We start from the raw sequence: 24,111 nt of genomic DNA, 5'->3' as shown, positions 1-24,111 counted from the left end.
TAACAAAGGATGACTTTTGAAGGAGACATTTGGCATTAACAATTCCAGGGACACCCATAGCAGAGCTGTTTTCCAGAGAGCAGATATCCAGCAGCACTGACCAAAAATTATCCTGGAAGGCCCCATGGACCCTGCAAAATATGAGTCCTTGTTTAGCCCCTTTCAATAATTTTTAATTCATTATTGCAGAAAACCAGAAAGACAGACTCCGGAAGGGAAGCATGGACTCAAGCAGACAGACCCAGAAAGTTGGACTGGTAATACTGAAGCTCCTTCCTTACCTGCTCCCACTAAGACTAACATTTCAGCATTTGTCTCATGATCACAAAAACAAGGCCAGGGTAAAAACAGTGTCTTAGCTTTACTTCATCTGACTGCTAGAGGATGAGAAAAGCCAGTTTTGCACAGCATCAAAAGCTAGCTTTTTACAGCTATGTCACAGGACCTTGGTTTATAGGAAGAGCAGAGTATGAGCAGTAGAAAGGCAAGCATGTTCTGGCCAGCCCGCCTTGGGAGCTAACCAAGCCCTGTCCTGTATGCTCACCAGGGTTAGTGATTTGTCACTGTAAATCATAAACCTTACTGGTCATGGCAACTAGGAGAGCACAAAATGTAAAAATTGTCTGTGGAGGAGGCGGTTAAAACTTATGAAAATATTATGCTGAGTTGAAATGTCTTCACAGTTAAAGAAAGGACTGGAAGCCCTCTGCACATGTTCTCTCAGTGACTGCTGGCTCTGGCCTGCAGCAAAGGGCAGCTCCTTTCTCTTTTGCAATGGCAAATGCAGAAACCATGGTGCAAGAATGGCATCTACCCCAGTCTTCAACAATGTGCCTCCTCCTCCAAAATCAATGGCTACTGGGGAATCCACAGCTTCCTGCATGACAAATCCTTGCCCAAGAGAGGGGAGGTCCTGACCCCTTAACCCCTCTTTAGGGCCCAGGTTTTAACTCAGCAGTTCTCCTGCACCCAGTGAAATGGCCTTCTGCCTTCCCACACATAATAGACTCAGATTGCCCTAAATACAGGCCTCCAACAGCCAAGAAGTGGGCATCAGGGTCACAGCACAAGCCCTTAGCCTCATGCTGGGCAGATGATCCACAGCACTCTGTACAGAAAGAAGGGCAGTGTCTGCATGGTCCATCTGTATCTGCAGTCAGACCCACATGAACATCTTTAGGCGAGTAACTCTCACAGAAGACTAGTTGTGATTTTATGCTGGATAGCCTGGGCTGGAACCGGCAGCTGCAGCCTACTGCAGGTGCTTGGGAGGGTGGAGAGATATCCTTAGTGATAAATCCTCTTGAAATGGGACATACTGGGAAGATAAGAATCTATTCTTGTTGAGCAGAGATTCCATGCACACTCCTCACAGCACACTGCTCCTTAGCTATACAACTGCTAAGTCTCCTTCATTATCTGCACAGGGTTGGACTAAAGTCACCAGAGCCTTGGTGTTTGAGGGTCCATCTTTACTAGGAGATGGACCTACTGCTGATCACCACCACCAGGTTTTCTCAGGACCTGCAAACACCTGCATTAAGAACACTGTCTACATTGAGAGGTGGAGGTTGAGGATGCAAGGATGTTTAGGAATGACTGTAACATGTGCAGTCACAGGCACCGAGTCAGTTCCCTTGGATAGATGGGACATAAGAAGATTAAATCTGATGGTAGTCACAAAGGTAATCTGTGCCCCGCACCTTCTTCCATCATTCCGGTCCACCTGCATGCTCCAGAGAACCTGCATGGGAGCTGTCAGGAGCCACCAAGACTTGGTTACCTTAAAAGTGATGGTCTGGTGGACTACGTTCCCACTTTATTTCTATGTATGTGTAAAACCAAAACTGCCTTATTATAATAAAATCTAACTAAAGCTGAATTTGGTGAGGGAGGAGCATGCGCTCCCTCTACTGGCTGTGGATGAGCAGCTAACGAAGCCCACTAAACTAATGAGCTAAACTCATCCATCCTCATCATCAGCCACAATGCTGGCAACTGGACAGACACAAATGAGCAAAGAGCGACCATGCTGGCTCATACCATTAAAATCGCAACGCAGCACAGGGTGATGCTATGAAAGAAGCATGAAGTTCAGGTGCAAATAACTTCTCTGCTTACTTTTAAAGCATCCAAAACCAGCGTGTAGCAAGAATTTCTCTCGACTGTTTTACTAGAATTTTGCACTGAATTACACTTAATTGCTCATTATAACCTCCCCTTTGTCTGGGGAGTGCAGATCGTAGTATCCCTCCAGAGTGCAGATCGTAGTGTCGTGTAGTATGCAGAGAACTGCCTTTTCCCGAGCTCCCTGAAATAAATATTTCATTGCCTGTGATTTAGTAGCAAGCTGCCACAGTAATTTACATGATTTTGAAAACCAGTTTGAACTCACTGTCTGCAACAGTTTCTCAGAAGCTCGTAAGAAAGATGCTTCTCCTCTAGCATGTATATTCACTCATTATTTAGGGGAGTCTAGAATAGTTTGTGCATTGGTTTGTTAAGCACACTTTAGGTACTAGAACTTTTAGATAAACAACAAAATAAAACATCAAGCCCCCAAGGAACACATGAAGAATTGCATGGATTTTGTTAAAAATTCAGTGACTTTATGGATCTAACTAAATGTAACAGTGTCCCTCTAAGAGGAGATTCCAGCTTAGCGTTACAATGCCCTGGTCAGCACATCATCTGCTGTCCGCCAGCTGCAATCTCACAGGGTCCAATGGAAGGATCCATAAGAATGATAATCTCTACTGCAACCCTTATGTTTATCACCGACCACTGTAAATCATAGTTCATAATGAAATAGATCTCCATCAGGATACTCACTAATAGGTGCATGCAGCGCCACATGTTCTTGGTAGGGAGTGTAATATTTGTACTGCTTGCCACAGAATTCACAGGTGTAATTGCCAGTTTCTGTGAAGATGGAATTAAAAATAAATAAATAAAAAAATAAAAATCAGAAAGGAGGGCAGCATCCTCTCGCATAATCGACTTTCTGACTTCTTACACAGGAGCTAGCCAGGTGATAAAAACACACAAGAGCATCCTCTCCAAGCACTGGGAACTTATCTGCCCTATAATTTACCCATTCGTTTCCCTAACAGAGGAAATAATTAAAACCAATGTCCAGAGTGATAGAGCATAAAAAGTCCAGTAGAACTGAACAAGTTACAGAGGCTATCCCAAAATTACAGTAGGTAAGTGTGCAAAACAATGGACAGAATCCACTTCTAAAGTCTATATTACAGATGACATGGTCTTATCTTCTGGTTACAGACAGCCAGTGATGCATGGACCACAGGATCAATTAAATCAGGAAACAGAATTGTTAACTTTGATTCCTAATTACAGAACTTTTATATTGGAACTACAGATTTCTCTTGCAGAAGGAAGGACTTTTCTGCAGCAACTGTGCTAATTCCTGCAATAACTGTGCTAATTCCTGCTTCGGGGGTACTTGAAATAATGCAGTAATATAATCATGCAATGGCATGTCTTGTTCCAACGAAATGCTAGAAAGCACAGAACTGATAGCAAGCTGTAAACCAAAGTAAAACCCAGGGTTAATCAACTGTTTCCAAAATGGAGGAGATTTCAGAGAGGTGCCTGGGAAAAGTCTGGTCCTTTCTTTGTTTCACTCTGATCTGGTGGATGGATGCGCCACAGAGACAGTGTGCAGGCAATCACCTGTCAACTCTGCCAACACATCTCAAGACCCCCTCTAATCGCTGCCAATTTGCTTTCTCCTGAACCTCTTCCCTCTTCTCTCTGTAGAGCTCTTGAGCAGAAAACATCACAAGCTGCATTTCTTAGGGCCAGGACTGCTGACGTTTGGCGTTCATTTAAACGTAGACATATCCTTCAGCACCCCTGAGGATCCAACAGCTCTGCATAATGCAGTTCTTTCTGGTTTTCATAGAGACACTCCAGCTAATGCCAGACTGGAAACCCCTTGTGCTGTCTCTTTAACCTTTGAAACTGTATAACAACTCATACTTGGACCAATCTTCTGAAACGGTTCCGGCTCCTCCTCCTTCACTTCATCGGCTGCTATGACGGCCTGGTCGTAGGGGTCTGCAAGAGAACAAAACCAGCAGAGAGCTGACAACACCCCCAGGTTTTCCTTCTACAGCTGCATGGGCGCTGAATGCTCCTGCATCTGTAATGACATTTCAATCTGCAACAAGATTTCAAGGCATGAATTACAAACCCAGTGCCTGCTCTGTCTGACTTGTCCCTCCTCCTCCTAAGGTGCCCCAGGAAGGTATTCCACTGCCCTCCCCCAGCCCAATAACATGCCTTGCAGATAATTAATGTTAAAAAAGAAAAAAAGAAAAAAGAAAAACAGAGGAAGACTGAAGAAACACATTTCAAAGCCTGATTTATACTTTCTGATTTTCTTCCAGTGCATCTCCCATGTAAAGATGTTATTGTCTGAAAGTGGGCACGGTAATACAGTTTGCAAGCAAGTCAGCTAACAAATACTGACCAGTGACATTCTACCATCTACCAGCACAGCTAGCAGCAAATCAGAACCCAACCCATTTTATAAAATAATGTAATTTATGCCTTGAACAATTCACTAAATCACCAGAGACATGAAACACCTGTTTCTCTGATTTTCAGAAGCCTGATCAATTGTATGGACAAAAAAAGCCTGGTATCTACTAGGGCTGGGCATCAACCTACTGGCTGTACGCACTGGGGGAGGGAGAGAGGATGCTCCTCTCCCACTGAAATCAGTGACAAAACTTCCTTGACTCTTACAAGTATAGAATCGGGCCTGTTGTGCCTGAATTACTGAATGCTTGAAAAGGTTTGTGAAATAAAGCACACAAAGGATCTCAGCTTACCTGCCCGGTTTTCTGGGGCCCCTTCCACACTAAAAACTAACACGGAATAGAAGAAGGAGGGGAAGAAACAAAACAAAAATTAAATCCTCTTAAATGGCCTTGTTTTCCTCCTGTATTTCACACAGTGCTTCAGCATATTTGAGCCCCACAGAACAAGCCAGGCTTTTTGCCCCAGTCCCTCCTCTTCCCAGCAGCATCCATACAGGAACTATGTGAGCATGCCCAGCCCTAATATACATAGATCCTCAAGGCCTTTGTCCTAACACTGACACAGCCCCATGTGAAGTACAGACGCACACCTGCCTCACACTTGCGTTTGCTGAGATGCAAACAGTCCCTTGGAGGAATTCAGACAAAGAGTGTCTTTGCAAGACATGAGTGGAAGCCACTTCCAAAGCTGTGGCCCTCTCATAACCCTAGGTAAAGCTTCCTGAACTATAGCTATGAAGACACATTTCAGACAGGAGCAGACACATCCAATCTCACAATGGCTTTCAGTCCCAGTAACTTAATTTTGGCTGCCCAGCAGGAGAAATGGAGCTTGCAGTGGTGCACTGCAAGGGAACGCCAGCTGTGCTTAGAGCATGTTTAGATATTCATACATTCCAGTTAAAAACAGCAAACCTTTCTGGACAATGCTTATTGTGCAAAACGTGTGCTTTCCTGAGAGACTCCAGCCACTCAAAACCTTCTGCCTTCCAAGCAGCCAATAGCTGAAACTCTACCAGGTTTCCCTCTCTGGCCACGTAAGGAGCAATACTGATAAGCTTGTAGCATACACTGCCAGGGTTCACAGTATCTGTGGGCTCTGAGTCAGAGAGCTTTAGATGTCCAGCAAGTGTATGCAGGCAAGCCAAAGGCAGTATATTGCTTCTACTATTTCCCCCGCTTTAGAAAAAAGAAACACACTGCTTCTGGAGGGGGATGTCTGCTTCTGTCTGAGTGTCACCAGCCTAGAACACGTCTACTTTCACACAGGAAAAACTGGCCTGTAAGGTCCACTGACAACTCTATCAGTTCCCTACCACAGTGATTAACAAGAATGAAACAACATTTCTCAACTCTGAAATGTGGTTTCTCACAGAAGAGCATGTTAGGAACAATCCTGTGAAGTCAGAAACCAAAGTACCACCAAATCTTGTCCAGCCAGGAGCCAGACTGACAATTTACCTTGAGGCATTCAGCTACAGCATATACATCTTAACCATGAACCTTAATACAGACAGGAGGATTGCAAGGACCACAGGTCCCAGCAGAGGGTGTTATTTTGATGCACGCGAAGAGAATCAAGCATAGCAGACTTCTTCCTGCAGCATCTGCAGACCGTGCCTCCACTGCGAAAGGTGAGCAATGCTGCGTGATGCCCTGTAGATCACGGGCACCGCGGTCCTACAGAACCACGTTTTGCCTTCTCCAGAGTAACTCAACAACTACTTCTCACCCTAATTTGACTAAGTGTCGAAACAGTACTCACCATCCACGGCATGTAGGTCTCTGTGCTCTTGGAAGCAGCTATAATATTTATATTTTTTCCCACAAATGTCACACGTGTACCTAAAATTGTCTGTAGGAAGAAGAAAACAGGCCACTTTAGAAACCTTGAGGTAAAAAGCAAGCAATCCAGACGACGCTGCTGAATCAGACAGCCCCATGCAATTACACTCTTCCCACATGTTCTCTCGTACTTTTTAAGAACTCAGACAACCACTGCTTCATATCTACCCCAGTGTGCACCACGCTACATAGCTTGAGGCATATTCTGATTTTTTATTTCATAGTCAGGCAGTTCTGCTCTCCAGGAAAGCTTGTATAAAACCACACAGTAATGAAGACACAGAGCCAGCAGGCGCCTCTGAAATCTGTTTTGGCAGTTCGGAACTGTAGTATGAAAGTGCTGGTCAGGATGGGGATGAACTGGCAGAACTAAACACAGCGTCAAGATTTGAGCTCTTAAGAGGCCAAAGTTGTAATATGCTAGCTAAAATACGGATTGGATGCATCTGCTTGCTCATACTATGCTTGGTTCTCACTGCTGCATTTACTAATCACTACGTATAGTCACAAACGTATAGTTATGTTGACCACGTACAGTTACACAGATCATGTATCAAATTATAACAAAACTAAACACAACCAACAATCCAAAACATGGAGGACCTTAAACATTGCTCAGTGAACAGCAGGACTGATGAAGCCTGGTCTCATACAGCTGTGTACCCTAGACCCCCTCCTGTCATTCCAGCAACAGTAAATATCCTTCCCCACAGCCATGTTAGCTTCCTTTTTATTCCCCTTTGAAACCTCCATTCCTCCGGATGTACGTGTGCTCTCAAAACATCAGCTCTTTCCCATGGCCCTCCTGCTCCAGCTGACCACCCAGCAGCCCATGTTCTGCCTGGCTCCATGCCACCTACACATCCTTTTGCCAGCTGAGAGAACCGCAAGCTTTCCATCCTCAGGAATCCTACCTGGGTCTCTCTTCTCCACCTAGATGTCTACAGTCACCACTCTTGTATAAACACACTGTTTGGAGACTTCTAACTTTCTGTCAAATTTAACTGGAATTCACCATAGGGGTAGACTGACAGACAGACAAGTGCATAAACCCTGTCCCTTTTGGAAATCAGACTGCAAGCCCAAAATGCCTTCGGAAGTAGAGTTTTATTCCCCCTGCAGCTCTAACAGTGCTATCTCTTAACTGATCTTTGAAGCAGATGTAATTTTTTTGTGTGTTTTGTGATGTTAATCATGTTACTTTTTATTCCTACTAGATCCACCGTGTCAGGATAATTACCTTCCAGCAGATCCCTTGGGAAGTGGCAGGGAAATGCCACTGGCACAGCTCAAATTTTGCAGGGAACAGGATCTAGCCTGACTTGTGGTGGTGCAGAGGAGAAAAGACCCTAAGTTATGCTCAAGCTTCTGTCACAGCCTACAGGGCTGGCAATATCGGGGGGCAAGAAAGAGAAATGCAAAAATCTTGAGATGTTTATGAAGTCTCTGTGTTTGACTGGGGACAAGGAATGTCTTTGGCTCAGTTATCACATCACAGTAAGAGGAAAATCCGAGCCTGGGTGCCATAAATCTGAGAACATCTTTGCTTGTCAGCTTGGTGGTCTTTTCCTTCTTCTAATGTTTGACATACACCTTGGAGTTCAGACTGACAACCATAAGTAGTCACGCCACTGCAACTTGCAGCATTTTATTTGCCAGCTGGCCACAGTGGCTGGTAGCTAGCATGCTACGAGTCTATTATAGCCATAAAGTAAAACACATCAGCTTGTGTAGCCATAAAGGATCTTAACCTAATGTGTTTCACTTCAGAGTAGGAGGAAGCTAGGACTGTACATAACAATTATTGTGACTCAACAGATGAGTTGCCATTTAGCAAGTTGCAGCATCTCAGCTGTTTGTATTCATATAACCATATGATTAACAAGGTTAAAGCCTTGTTTGTTTTTAGCTCTTCCACCAGTGCGTTCAAACGCACCAGAGCTGCACATTAAGCAAGCTTTTATTTTACTTCTTAATAATTTCATTTATTAAAGAAATAAATATTTAAAACTAGTATGCATTGGTACAGGCTAAATGCTCACTTGGGTTCATCACTGCAATCCGTCAGCATACAGAGTTTCAACACTAAATGAAGAATCACTTTCCACCCCTTTATTCTGTTAGACAGAGTGAAAGTAGAAGCTATGGTGATCTATAAGAGAAAATGCCAAATATAGTAAGTGCTAAACAGTTGGGCACCGGAACTCTACTTCTGCCACCAGAAAAATATCTGTATCTTAATCAGAGCACAGCAGCACTAACCTAGATCTAAGAGATTTTAAAAAGTCCAGGCTGAACAAGTGAGACAGAAGCTAGATCTATATAGCCAGATGAAAAGGATTCTCCGCATCAGACAGTGCACTGCTTAAGGAAGAGGAGGAGGATAAGCAAAACACTAGCGCAAGAACATTCAAGTGATAAAAGCACTGGCGGGTCACCACCAAGATACTAACATATCATTCATATTCATTACATAATCTTATGCACTCTACTTCTGTTGTCATATAACAGTGTTGAATCTCTAGATCTACCCAGCAGCTTCTTCAACAACAAAAAGAATCTAATTATTGCTAGTGAATATCTGTGTATCTGTTGCGGAAAAATACAATCAATCTTAGCAGAGAAAATTCATAACATGTCATCAGTAATCAGTCCCACATTACTGGGCATCCAAAACCAAGAAACCAGTCTCCTTTTTCAAGTGTAATGAGCCAGGCGGTTAAGTTGTAGTCTAAGATGAACTGCAGACTAATTCTTCGAAGGAGTACTAAATACAAAGCACTTTCAGTACCTCTATTTGGAAGAAGCAAGCTAACATGGCCTTAATTTGGAAGAGAAGCGCTCAATAAATAGAGACTAGACTAAAACTAAATGCTAGGAACACCACGGCACTAGGATTTCATCTCACAGATTCATAGAGGCATGATTAGTTATATTCTCCGTAACTTAGTAAAGAGTGTGGGGATCTCACTTTAAATGCCTGGGACTTGAATAGCACCTGTTGGGTATGATCACCATCTTCCTTCCCTATGCAGTGTGGGGAAAATGAAAATATAATAAAAAAGTCTCATATTAACCAAGCACTCCTGGAGAACAGGGTTTTGCTCATTTTGTGAGGGTACTGTTCTCCCTAAGAAAGATCAAACTCCAGAGAAGATTATGGTGAAACATGACATTATGAGTTGAAATAAGAACTTGTTCCAGATGGTATTGGTACTAATCTCCTCCTCTCCTCTTTAAGGTATATAACACCCAGCCAAAGGTGCCAAGTCTCGGAAACAAGAAGGTTTAAAGAGAATCCAGAAAATATCAGGAGCCTGCCAATGCGTGGCTAAGCTTTGCCCACTCTGAACAACGGCCACCTTTCCAGGACCACGCTGATGTGCCAGACTTCTTCCTTCTCACCTGTTAAAGCTGTCTTTGCTCCAGAATACTTCCATCACTGCTCCTAATGGTGCCAGCTTTCTTAGCAAGCAGCTCACTCTGAGCAGCATTAGCCTGTACATGCTGGTGAACAGTTCATATAAATGCAGCTACTTTCCCTTTCTGGGCTGTAACTACTCCACCAAGGTAGATCCCAGCTGGGACAGCATACTCACGGTTGCCTGCCAATATCAGCAATAGTAAGGAAGATATAGGAATGCAGCTTTCAAGTTGAAGAGTTACAAGGGACTAAATGTGGGCCTGTAAGCCCATACTGATACCCTCGTGCCTGAACCTCTAATGAGATGGTAGCAGTCATAGCCAAACTAGGGCTATCTTAAGCAAATCTGCTCTGATTCAATCTCTTTCCTATCACCAGGTAGACATAAACACAGTGGAGCTCCATCAGAAGCAGAAACATACACTAAGAAACAAGAAGACATGTTTCAAATACAACATTCACAAAAACTAGCACTTACGTGAGCTAAAGGCCAACACATATATTGCAAAATTATTTTCATAAAGAATTTTTTTTATTAGTTAATGTTTGAGAGCACAAAGTGCTGCATTTATGCATGAATTCTATTAACCACCGCTATTAATACTTAAGCAAAAACACAGGGAAAGATACTAATCACTCCACAGGCACAGAGATATAGTGCTGTCCCTTACTGGTATTCAGACAAGTCCTGCAGAATGCACCCTTGCTGCAAGCTGAACAATTGCTACATTACATCACTATAAACCCAGAGTTTCAAAACACTTAAAAGTAAAGACATCCAGTTAAAAACAGAACTCCAGCAAATATCATTTATCCTTAATGCTCAAGAGTTTTTCCAAGAGGAGCAGGGATTCCAGAAGAGCTGCAGATCTAAGGGCTAATGGCCTTACATCCTAAGACAGTCCCTATTTAACCCCATGAAATGCACACACCAAAACACAGCATCACCCGTTAGTGGAAAAAAGGCAAGCAACAGGCATGTTACCAGACAATTGTTCCCCAGATATGAAGGACTGACCTACTGATATGGCAAACAGATAGCTTTTTTCAGGTACCCCAAGAAACAACTCCATGAGAGTTGGAAGCATTTTTTGACCACTTTGCTTGCAAGTGCAAACCCACACCTCTAGATCAGTACTCAGCAATATAGACTTGACTGTAAATGCTGCAGCTGCAGGATCTTCTAAATGAGTTACCTTAAAATGATCAGATCACTAGCAGGAAGAGCAGCGGAAATCAAGATGACACTCTAGACAATGTATCTGTCTTCTTTGGCAGGTTTTAACTAATACAGTTTTTATTTTATTTATTTATTTTATATTAGAGATCCAACATTCTGAATAAACTTTAAAAAAAATAAAGTGTCAGGAGAGGGTAGTGTCATCAGAAACCTGACAAGATCCTGGGGGGATACATCTGAACAGAATGAGGTCCTCAGATGCCAATCTCACCTGTTTTTTCCGGAAGGGGCAGAGGGACAGAAAAGAGGGTTGGGAGGCTGATGTTCTAATTCTAAAGCACCGTGATCCATATTGACACAGACCTGGAACCATGCTGCAGACTACACAGGCATGCAGCAAAGAGTGGGCAACACACAGAGCCAGTTCCAGTGAAGGACATGGAGCTGGTAGCTCTTTTCTGTCTATCTCTAAGGGGCTGCTGCCTGCTGGCTGCTGCTGAGTTTTTGTGTGATCCGTTCCACCAGCAACGCCTTCTGGCTGCTGAAATACCCTGCCCTAGGGATGATCAGCCAGGTTATCTTTGTTCCTAGATGTAGCATCAAATATTTTGAGATATTTTTGCTTCAAATATCCAGTAGAGAAGAAAAAACTTATTTCACTTTGGTAGGAAAGAGAGAAGACAGAACGTGCTCGACAACGGCAGGCAAAAGAAGAGGCTTCCTTCCTCAGAGCAGTTGGCTCCGTGTCTCAGTGGATTTTACTCTAGAAATGCAGGAAGGGAACGATAGCAATCAAGAATTTGCTGAAAGGTCAGGACTCCTATATCATGAGCTAAAAATACGTATCACTTAACCCACCCTCATGAGGGCAAGAATCCAAGACCACACAGAGTGTGCACAAACTAAAGTTTCTACTATGCTCAAAGAACTCTGCGCAGCATCACAGAAACCAGAACTGGAGATGGTTACATATGTCATCCAGAGGATATCTCTGCAAGCGTGACAGGACGGAGTCTCCGCACAGCAAGTTGTGGGAGCTTCTTAAGGACTTTTCAAAGTGAAGAGCAATTTTCATCTGACCCATAACTTGCACTTACCTTTTAAACAGAAGAACCCACAGAAGTTTTGTGATAGAGGAACTCTAACAACTAGACATTTTGCAGATTCTCTTGAATCCTAAGTGATTCCGTTCTTACAAAGCACTGTGAAAATCGCTATCTACTAGGTGCAGCTTCCAAATGGGGAAGAAAGTGGGAAACTGCAGAGTGTAAAGGTATTGCAAAAGCCTGCTGAATTACTCCTAAAATCTAGCAATGTTCCAGCTCCTAGTCAACAAAAAAGTAGAAAAGTTAAGGGTAAAGAGGGCAATCAGGTGAGTGGCTATAGCATTACTTGTCCTGCTTTATGATTGGAGTGGCATCCTTCCATCAGAAGGTTTCAGAAATGCAAAGAAAGTACTATACTCTGGGATCTCCACATTTATGGCTCAATCTCAGGAAACAAGGTTTCCAAAACACAGATTGTTAAGTTTAGAAAATCTGGCAGCATCTCTGAATGGGTGTGTGTGTGTGTGTGTGCACACAATTTCTTACAACTAGGCAGCTGCAATATATTTATCTGTTGTCTCTCTCCTTGACATTGCGATGTTTCTCCCCCCAAACAGGCTTTCAGGGTGAGGCTTATGTGACAACAAAATAGCAGTATCATTCCTCCAGCCAAGGACAGCGGATTACAAGACAGTCTGTGAGGCACACTGATGCTCAGTTTCACAGTCAACTATTTCCTGAAAATGTGTTGGCAGATGCCGGAATCTTAAAGAGTCCTGCTGGTGATAAATACAGTGGGCTGGAGCTGGCTAATGGCCATGTAGGAATATCCGAAGAAAGCATCACCTCTCCTGGGATGTCTGCCTTACTGAGAAGAACTATGGGCAACTCCAGCACTCTTTGGTGAGAGTCAAAACTACCTTGACGAAACCATCTGACGCAAAGAAACAGAAAAGACAGGTGGTTTCTGAGATACATGCCACATGTTTGCCATAGGGCAACAAAGGCTGGCCCACCTTCCAGAACCATGTCCAGGGCACAGACCTACCTGAGCGGCCTCCCCAAGGAGGACCCAGAGTGCAGCTACTGCTTCCTCACAACAAAGCAGGGAGTAGTAAAACATCTGCAATACTTCTACTTCTACTGCTTCCACCCCAGGGCAGCACAAAGACAGCTCCGGAGATGGGTTGCTCCTTTTCAGCAGCCAGAGGGACACTTGGAGGAAAAGGAACATATTTATAGCTTTCTAGGCTAGTAGGATACTACCCAAGCAGGTTCAAGGACTATTCCTTTGACCTACCATATTTAGGAGCTTCCTTCTAGAAGCTAGGCTGGCAGGGGGGAGAGGAAAAATGCTTATTGCCTGCAGACCTCCATCTACTCCTCATGCAAATTTTGATCTTGCCCAGAAGTTACAAGCTTTACACCTGCATTTTACAGTCAAGTAGAGAGATGCCAGTAAAATCAGTTGCAATCTACATCAGAGCTCAACTTAAAGGTGTCTAACAGCAAAATTCCTTCAAAAGGGAGCAGGAGTGAGCCCAAAGTCAGCAGCAACTCCTTAAGAGGATTAAAGTATGCAGAGTTACATTAGTAAGGATTAAATAATAATAAAATCCAGAAATTTGGAAAGGACAGAAACCCTCACACACAAAGGCATAAGCCAGCTCCTAACTGGTAGGGATTAGTAAAAAACTTTCCCTGCAGGCAAATGATTCCAAAATCACTCACTCCATTTATTTCCTTCCCACAAACATTTGGACCAGGCCATTGGGAGAAACACAACAGAAATCTAGACATACGCTGGCCTGACCTAGCATGGTGATTCCTATGCTTCTTGAAGGGGATCCTCAGGCTTCAAACAAGCCAAGAATAAGGAAATCCACAAATCCTCACACAGTTGGGCCAAACTCCTTGAATTTACGAACAAATGGTCCAGGCTGCTAACTCACCTTTGGGGCGACTAATGGCTAAAGGACAGGTGAGATGGCACAGAGCCACAGGCTTGGGCTCAGTTCCTCTCTGAACTGTTTCAGAGCTTAGTCCCGACTCCAAAAAACAGCTGTTGCAGATGCATTCGGTAGCTGCAGGATCAGCTTCACCATAAAGTGTTTCTTAACTGCTTTCGAGTACGTCGCCAGTGGATTCTGTGCTACTTTATCCAAACCATGTGTCAGCTGACTGCATTGGCACAACGCAGATTTAAATGCAGACCATCCTGGGCTTTATGAAATCCTTCCACATTTGGAAACTTGATGCCAGACTACCAGGAAATTCCATACAAAAGGGAATATCCTGAATCCATTTCTGAAAGTCAGCCCTCTTGTTTGTGAAAGCCTGATGGTCACATTTTCAGGGTTTTTATTTTGTTTTGTTTTAACATTTTGGGGAAGAGGTTTTGTGGGTTCTACTCACTGAATTTCAAGAAAGAAAAGACTTCCCAGGAGTTCCTAGGCTGTTACACATTAATGAATTTCCTTCTCCCACTTGTTTCCCCCTTAAAAATACGTTAAAGTTGAGTAAAAACGGACAGCAAATGTCAGTATTTTAAAGTGAAAATATTATGGAGTTTTGCAATCATCCCCAAAATAAGCATTATGAACTAGGATATTCAGATTCTTGAMATTCAGACGCACCAGAAAACATAATTAACACTGGCAGATACTTTTTCATTCTGGTGTCACTGCAGGGCAGTGTTGAATTCTTTTTTATTTAAATTGTAAATAAGTGTAAGTTAAAGAATACAGAAAAGAGAGTGATAATGTGCAGTATTACTAGGTATCCGACAATGAACAGCATCAGTCTTGCATAATTAAAAAAAAAGATGCGTTTGTACGTACCTAACTTGTTGTTTGTTTGTTTTTTAATACTAAAAAGGAGGCTGAATTTCCATTGTAAGCGCAAAACTCAATTCAGCCCTCATCATGGAGCTATTTACAGCACACAATAAAGGCAATTTTATTCTAAACTCTTTTTGCAATCAAAATGGTTTGGCTGGGAACATACACTACAGATAGGCTTCACAACTTTACGGAGTAAATAACACAGCACAGAGAGTTTCATAAGTAAAAAGCAAATCTCATCTTGATTTTTTCCTACCGATTTGTCTTTGACAAGAAATTCTGTTTTTTCTGTGGTTTCCAGATGGGAATTCACAGGTAGTATCACTGCCTAGATTCCGAAGTGGAAACAAAAGGTGATAGCTAAATGACCGAGCAGCACTGAGGAAGAGATCCTGGCTCCCCAAACCTTTGTAAAGAAAAGAGCCAAAGTAAAATAAACTTGAAAGGATACAGGACCCTCCTTGCTACAATTATCCAAGATAATCCAGACCTCTAACCTTTACGCTTAGGTTGAAAAGAGGAGGTCTTAAGAAGGTAATCCTTGTGTTGCTCTGCCTTTCCTAGTTTAAAAGATCTTTAAAAGTGAAAACACTGAGAACTGTGGTGAGGCAAGTGGGATTAGTCAGCAGTATGGACTGCTGCATCTTTTTGGTTGTCTTCTTGGCTTGCAAATGATTAGGATGTAGTTTTCAATAAAGCAAAAAAAAATGCTTAGGATGTTTCGTTGTTTGTGTGCTATTCAGGTTTAATGTTGCTGAAACACCAACATGCAGCTCAGCAGACAAAAGTTCAGACTGAAAGAAGAATTTAGAATAAATAATAACATCGATGTTCATTCACATTTTTGTTGCTACGTTTCAAACAAGGTTGGAAAATGGAATGTGTATCACTCCCTAATGAACAGAAGTGGAAAGTTTTTCAATCTTCAGGAAAGCTATCCTGGCATTTTCAGGACAAACTGATGAATGAACGGAATAGTTAGGGATTACTAAAATTCTTACCCTTTTTTATTAGAATAAATGCATCTCTCCATCAATTTTGCTGCCTAAGAGATTTTTTGCAAAGCGTTAACACCCAGATGCCTGTAAACACTGTACAACTGGCCAGTATTTGGGAAAGGGGGAAAACCTTAATTTTTATGCGTATATTAGTAATCTTCAGTATAAGATCATGTGAAGTTTATTAATTTAAAGACAATTTTAAAACCTTCTTTTCTAAAATCTTGGACTAAGACTGCATGGAACTGCAGCACTTGCATGAACACCACAACCTCCAGCGTGACTGCATGTGTGTCACTCGCCTGAGCCTACTGTAAATGGTTATAAGGAAAGACACTCATGTTGTCAACAGGCTACCCAAAATGCAGACCTCTAAAGGGAACCCTTACTGTAACAGTTATGTCAGAAGAGCAAGATCAAATTTACTCTACTAAAAAACAAGGCTGGGAACTCTAGCTACTTCACTCAGCCTCAAGAGAGACATTGGTGCTGTAATGCGGAGGCACTGGGTCAGAACCAGTAAACAACAGCAGAGGAAGGCAAAGAGAAATGGATTCACCATGTTACAGACAACCTGAGAAATTACAGTGGTTAGCTGGGTAAGTCCCCTCTCCTGTTCCTGCCAGGTATTGAGAGAAAGCCTAAGACCAAGACAGGACTATCCTGCATTAAGGTGGACGGCCAGGGCTGCACCATGAAGAAGAATATCTGGTTCCAGGGAAAAATGAAGCCCCAACCCCACCGTCGCAAAGAAATATGCTCTTGTGAAAGCCGACCACTACAGGACTGAAGGAACACATTTTTGGCTTTAAGGTCAAAATTTCCTTCCCACTGTAGATACCAGGAACTTACAGGACTAAAGTTCCTTATTACTTTCTTAATGTCCTCCTCCTGCACAGGAATTTATCATTCGTGGTCTCAGCCCATTGGTCATTTAAATTTGAAGATGAACATATTCATCTACTTGAGTTAGGCAAATGGGAATCTAAAGAGACTTCACCTACTTAAGATGCAAACACATTAGAAAAACAATATCCATTTTTATAGCTCTCCCCAAGGAGCAGAAGCATTATTAAATGAGAACATTGGAAAAATTAATCACAAAGTTGTAAATGACTAACCATTCACTTTAGCATCTGTGTGTGGGTGTGCATGCACACACACATAATTTACATTAGACTTTTAATTGTGTAAGGCATTAGTCAGTTTTACCAAGCATAACCACGAACTCACCAGCTTTTGCTCTGTTACCCTCAAAAAAGGGGAAAGGAAATCAGAAGCTAAAATTTAGTTTAATGAAACTTTAAGGTTGCAAATTTAAACACTTAAACTCAATCAAGAAATGTAGATGTTAAAGGTTCTTCTTTAACCTTAAATTAACACTAACAGACCGTTTGCACATCTTTCCATTGCTGGTCAGAACACTAAAATCACCATGTCCTGCATGTGTAAGATCTGGGCAAGAAAATCTTAATTTCTGAATACATTAATTTCATGGTTTAAATTCACAACCCTCACAATGCTTTTGCACATACAAGGCATTAGCACTATGCCTCCACAGTTAACATTTGCAAGACATATTCTAGCCCACATCCTTGCTTCTAACCTTCTACTGTTTTTTCAAATAAATTCCCTTTTAGTCTAAACTTTCTCATGCTTAGTCAGAGCCCAAAGGGAAATATGTTTTTAAAATATCAGGCCAATCATTTTTCATTTATGGGGTTGTGAAATATTTACCATGTATTCCATTTTGAAAAAAAAAAATCACAATTTTCTTTTTTTCCTCTTGCAACTAAACAATATCACACAGTGGAGAAACACATTCCTCATGGATGCTGTTTTGTACACAGAGGATGAGTGTGAATGCATTTGGCTAAGAAAAAAAAAATCTATTTGGAGCCTACAACACCCTCAGATTCAGATGAAGGTTAGTGTCCCCCCATAGCACCTAATGTCCTACGCTGTTAGCCCAGGATCCAGGCACAATCTAGCACACAGTGAGCAAGCAGGAAACTACCGTGAACGGGGAAGGAGTACAAGTGGCACACGCTCATCCACCTGATAAAGCTCACGGAGGATAGCATAGTTATATTCCAATTTCAAAAGACTCGCCTCCTGACCCATCGACAATTTGATGAGAATCGTAGCCAGCTGCCAAGAGTCTGCAGAAGATTACAGACTAAAACGTACCTTGCACTGAGACATAAAAGCTTTGGTATGTCTGGGTACCGGATAAGGGGGAGAGAAGATCTGGCAAAGAGAAATGAACTCAGACATCATAAGGCACCTGATAAAAAAAATGTGCCACAAATCAGGAGCTTCAGCATGACACAGCTAAATAAGCTGGCTGTGTCCTGGGCAGCCTGCTCTGCAGTACCAAAGCCATGTGCTTCCTTTAGGCTATGGCAAATCCCAAGTTTGGGCTCAATCTCTGAACCAGGGATGGTGATGGCAGTCAGAGAGTATCCCAAGAGCCCTAGGGATACCAGGTTGCCCTGGCCTGCTTCATCATGCACACAGCCAGGATTAGAGTACCTCTTCTGACGACTAGTTTGATACCTCTGTGGTATATGGACATCTATGCTTAAAAGCAGTTATTTTTAACTCTGACACAGCAGCAGATATTGTATATCATGTCCTTCCTTGGTATTTGCTTTTCTTTCCCTAGCTTGCACTGGCAGAACTACTAGCCTCAGAGCTGAAATGCTTCTTAGCATTTTATAATAGCAATACGACTTTGGCCTCTGCTAGAGCAGTTTGTCTCTTGAGAGGAGAGAATAATGTAGCTCATCAGGTCCTCAGGCTCTTTTTAAGGGCCAGTTTTGCTTTGGCACTTTCTCTTTAGCCTCTGAACTCCTCATCCATCCTGAAAAAACTTCATACTGTGATGGTTTGGGAAAAATTGCTCTTCAGGGTGTATGGAGGTGACCTAAAATCATTATGCAATATCCACAAACCACTTTTTTTTTTCCCCTCCTGCAACAGGAAAACACAACAGGGAGGTCTGCAATATTTGGTAAATATAATCACCTGAGAGATGGTAATGTTAATTTCCAAAAATTCTTTGCAATTAGGAGAAAGAAGCTCCAACACAGAAGAAAAGCCAATAGGCAGACACAAAATAAAAAAAGATTGTGTTATTTGGGATCAATTGCGATTTTGTGGGACCGGTCCAGGAATTTTCAACCTATGGGGTTGGCCGCGGCAAGCACATTCCTCGCATAAATGTGCTAGGAAAGTTGTTCCCATTTGTTTCTGTTAGAATTTAAGGCACTAGTGTAGGAGGCTACGAGGCATTGCCAGGCAAAGGATAGTTTGGGTTTACAGACAGGCTTTGTATGCTGGGCTCTCGGGCCATTTCCACAATGGTGGACTCTGTCAAAGAGCTGCCTGGGAGTAACGCTTGAGCAAAGGGATCTGCTTTTGAGAAAAAAAATCCAGCTTGGCCTCTTAAACAGAATTACATGTAAACAAAAGCAGGAGATGGGAGACAGAAAGAACGGGATCTACCAGAAAACAATCATTAGTGGTCTTCAAACCTTCAGAAAATGTCACAGAACTGCCATAGTAACAAACTGCAATGCTGCTAGGAATGAAAGGAAGCCGAGTATTCAAACTGGGTTATTTTAGCAGAATTTCTTTTTCATGTTGTTTTCCTGGACACCACAGAATAACCGCCTGGTGGCATGCTAACAGCCTCACAAAGCGAATTTCACACTCATGGCTAGCATGGCCTCTGAGCACTCCCTGCTATTACACTGCTAGACCTTGGTTTTTGTGGTCCTCAAAAGTGTTCCTACCAGGGCAGGAGAGAAAAGCAAACCACACTATCAGCAAGCTCCCCCAGACTCAGCCAAACTCTGACTGGCACGCTGCAGATGAATTCAAGGCTCCTGAAACCACCTCTTCCTGATTCTTCCCACTTTTAACAGCATTTCATTAGAAGACTGCAGGAATGTAAGATGTTTTTTCCATGGCATTAAGCAGCATCACCAGACATATGCAGAGCTCCAGCTACACTAAGAAACTTCCCTTCCCTTTTCTCTGTGCATTTGTTGTTCCGTTTTCTTTCACAAAGCACAGAAATGTACTCCAGCAGTGTAAGGCTGTGCCTAGTGGACAGGGACTGGGCTGGAATCCCAGAGACTTGTGCTCTCTTCTTTTGCTGCTCGCCTGCTGGTGGCCTCTGGCAAGTCACTTTCTCTCTGTCCTGCTGTTTCCCTGTTTGGTGGTAGAATACCAAACCTCTCTATAAAGTTATAGAGAGGCTCACCCTTGCAAAAGGCTTTTGAAGCACAAGGGATTAAGTAGCACTATTTTCTTTATTTATTATCATATGATATTTTTAAAGCAGATATTAAAAGACCATTGGTAAGTTGTAGTCAAGCAAGTGCCATACTAACAGTTGCCAGAGCAACCTTAATTCCATCCTATGCTGATCCAATAAGGCAGAGACACTAAAAACAGCAGTAGTGAGCACGCAGACAAAGACTTTGAAACAATGCCTACGCACTCCCTAGGCTGAATTGAGGTTTCATGGACAACCATAAAACTCATAGTCTAACTTTGAGCTCTGCAAGTCAATTATGTTTACTCTGGATATGTTCTTGTACATAATTTCCTCTTTCCTATAAAAAAAGAACAAGAATACCACCAAAATCCAATAGCCTGAATATTACAATCCATGATACGTAGCAGAGTTGCAAAACATAACCACACTATCAGGAAACAGCAGAAGGCTAGCACTCTCTGGAGAAAGGGACCAGGGCTCTGCCGGTAGAAGTTATCAAACAACGCTATCTCCCTTCCACTGGGGATGAGACYGAGGAACCATATTTTGTGCCCAGTAATAAGATATTGGAGAGCATCCTGGGTTTTCTTCCTAACCAAACAGCAGCTCGCAGCTACAGGCACTGCTGTGGGTAGGACTGCCGATCCAATACTGGTGATAACCCAGCTCTTAGAACAGTTGTCCCTAAACTGTGACACGTGCATTGAACGCAACCTGCTTCTTGACCCAGCACAGCGCAAAGATCGGTTCATGTCAGAGGTGATGCTTCCCAAGGCCATGTCTCTGGCACACTGTCATTGCTGGTACAGGGTTTGTGGACTCCTGCTTGCCAGTGTTTTTGTTTAGTTATATCTCAGGTTGCCAAGAATTCCCCATGGAATGTAAGCAGCAGGAGGGAGACTGTTTTTACAAAGTTTGCAACTCCATTAAATATGAATGGAATTTCCATGGAGAATGAAAGGCCGCAGCTCTAGTCCAAACATCATCTTCCTAAGGACTTCCAAATTCTTGAACGAATTACACAGACATAAGAGCATCTCAGAAAAAGCCTGCCAGGCTCTTCTATGGGAACAGTCCGTGACCTAGATGCCAGGCTGGCCATCCCTGCCTAGGAATAAATATCGAATACAAAGTTTTTTTCAAACCTCTCTCCTCCCTTCCTCTTCCCTGCCAAAGTTGTTAAAAGTTAAACAAGACTTTTTATTAACACATTAACACTGTGGGTTACATTGTTTCCTGCTCTCTACATTTGGGAATTCTGGTGCTGGACCCTGAGCCAAGGCCAGAAAAGTAGCTCCCAAAACCACGTACAGTGTCCCCAAAAGCACATCCTCCCTTCAATACCACAGATGGGTGTCACTTCAAGAATGGTCCCCAAGAAATACAGAGTCCCAGAGAAACAATCTATAGACTAAAAATCCCAAAGGTTAAACATAACCAAGTGCAACAGCTTTTCCTCAAGGGTGTCTTCAAAGTGCCTTCCCAGCTGGAAAGTCTAAACACCAATGTCTCCTCTTTGAGCAGGCAGCGAACAAACAACTGGCCTTAGCTGTGTTCCAGTTTGCCCCATAGCTCTGTTCTTCCCTTCCTCCAGGGAAAACAGCCAGGCCTTCCTGCAACAGAAGCACCTGAAGGCACGGGCATGTCACATCACAGCTTCACCCACGTCAGTAATCCATCCTCCTGACCAGCCAGGCACAACTCACACTCAGACCCACTATGGCAAGATGCAGACTTTGTCTCCCAAGAACAAACATTACTCACTGTTCTCAGGATAAGTCTACTCCGCACAGTGTAGCTAACTGTCACCACAGCTTTATTCCTCCTGGGACCAAGCCAAGGACCCCGGTTGTGCTGTGCAGAGGCAGCAGCTGAGATGTCTCCCCACTCTACACATAGGTTGCCTTCAACAAAACTTCTCAGGTGCCCATTGTGGACAGGAATAACAGTTGACTCCAAAAAGTAACCATGGAGATAATCTGAAAAACTTCTAAAAAACTGCAGTTCTAGTTATTTGAACCAATGCCATGACTCACTGCCAGGGAAGGGAGAGCCTCATCAACACCGTTTTAGGAGGGATGCAATCTACGCCCCAGAGTCCCAGGGAGAAGAAGATAAGAGAATACGAGACCTTCCTGCATCCCTTAAACACTGAGGAATTTTGAAAGAAGGCAGTGAACCATGTCTACAGAGCCCATGAGTCAAGGTTATCTGAAAGACTAGAGGTTCCCAACAAGACACAAATAGCAAAGGAAGATTTGAACAATACAGACATCTGTAACAGAAAGGGTGTAAACAGCCAAACCGGGTCACAGAGGAATAGCACTGGAGCAGCAAGCAAAACAAAAATAGCAGGAAAGGAAAGATAAATAAAAAAATGCCTAAAATACATGAGGAGCAAACAGACCAACATGGAAACAAGAGGGCCATTGAGTGTGAAATGGAGAAGAGCTGCGCAGAGGCAGCCAGTGTAGGTCAGGGATTCAATCCAGTCCCTGAAGGGAAGGTCCGGGGTGGAAAGAAGACAGCTGAACTATTTCATCACAGCAACAAGGCGGGGGAAAGAGGAAGACAACTTTGTCAGGAAATTACGACCATCTGCACTTACAAAGTGCAGCACCAGCTGAACACCTTCACATTGAGCTGGAAGACAGGTGACACACAGCCTGTTCTTCACAGAGGTGGAGGGCTGTGGTAAACCAACCTTTCTCTGCCCCCTAGCTTACCACTCACTGCTTCCCTGCTCTGGTGGCTTGGGTCTGCCAACAGCTCTTCAGCTAGGTGAGATTATTTTGGGATAGCAATGAGCGTGGGCAGTAAAAAGCGGGGTCGGTAAGTCCTGAATGGCGGATGGTAAGGGACCACATTCGAGCAGTCCTGCATGAAGCAAAAGGAAGCAGTTCCCTCCTTTCTTGCTGCTCCCTGCTTCACCTCCCCTCCTGTTGAGGTGGCTCCTCTGAAGCCTGGTGTAGAGAGCTACTTCTTCTAGCTGTCCTCTCCTCCCAGGGATTTTTCTGCCTGTGACTTTCTGTTCTCTCCAGCTCACCATGATCCAGTCACAACAGAAGAGAGTTTTGTCCATATTAATCCTTCTATGGCTCAAACAACACGGGGTTTGCCCATGTAGCAGGGGCACAACCCCTCACGCTTTTCCCTCCATCTTACCCTCCATTCCTCGCTGTGCTCCATCTTTCTCAGCCCAAATACACTCCCTTCATTGGGAAAAAGCGGAGAAGGGGACTTCCAGTAAAAACACCTCTTTGCACATGCTTCCCAAGCCCTACCGAAAAGGAAGCTACATCCAATATCCAAGTAACAGGGACTGGCAGGCTGCTCTCGGGTCCCCCCCCGAGTGGTCTCTGCTCCGGGGTGAACAAGCCCTGCTCCCTCCACCACACACAGGGTCTCTGCTCCAGCCCCAACCACCCTGGCAGCCCTCTGCTAAACTTGCCCCTGTTTTTCCTGTATCGGGCAGGGGGGGCCCAAACTGTGAAGAATGATCATTCCCAGGAGGCTTGATCACACCAGAGGGGTTGGCAGCACCTAGCACCTGCCCAGACGGCAATGGGCGTCAAACGGTGTGCCACAGGTGACTCCCCCGAAGGGATGGCGGCGGGGGGAGCGCGGCAGGGCCGAGGCACCGCGGCGGCACCGAGGGCTTCCTCGGCCGGCTGAGCGTGCTGCGGCCAAGCTCCCGGCCACCCCAAGGCTCCTCACGGTGCCCGAGGACCAGCGGCGGCGACGCAAAGCCGGCCGGGCACGGGCACCGCGGTGGCTCCCCTCACGGCCGCCGGCAGCGTGGGGCAGGGGGGAGGGCGACGACAAACCGCCCCCGGCGGCGGCGGCAGCGTCCCAGCGGCCCCGCGCCTCGGGAGAAGGGCGGCCGCGCAGGGAGGCGGGCGGCCGCGGCAGC

General features: G+C 43.9%; 1 protein-coding gene across 1 annotated transcript in view; it reads right to left on the bottom strand.

Moving 5' to 3' along the window:
- Nucleotides 1-24,111, bottom strand: part of ZNF618 (zinc finger protein 618) — a 171,743-nt gene that overhangs the window by 41,432 nt on the left and 106,200 nt on the right. Inside the window, exons 8-11 of the mRNA XM_026059668.1 lie at nt 6,337-6,426; nt 4,863-4,898; nt 4,006-4,083; nt 2,833-2,922 (exon numbers count right to left, since the gene is read on the bottom strand). Coding sequence (XP_025915453.1) covers nt 2,833-2,922; nt 4,006-4,083; nt 4,863-4,898; nt 6,337-6,426 — 294 coding nt within the window. The remainder of the gene's footprint in view (nt 1-2,832; nt 2,923-4,005; nt 4,084-4,862; nt 4,899-6,336; nt 6,427-24,111) is intronic.

This window comes from Apteryx rowi, unplaced genomic scaffold (assembly GCF_003343035.1).
Source record: "Apteryx rowi isolate R43461 unplaced genomic scaffold, aptRow1 scaffold_16, whole genome shotgun sequence".
In the NCBI taxonomy this organism is placed as follows: domain Eukaryota; kingdom Metazoa; phylum Chordata; class Aves; order Apterygiformes; family Apterygidae; genus Apteryx; species Apteryx rowi.
This window is presented reverse-complemented; position numbering and strand designations above follow the sequence as displayed.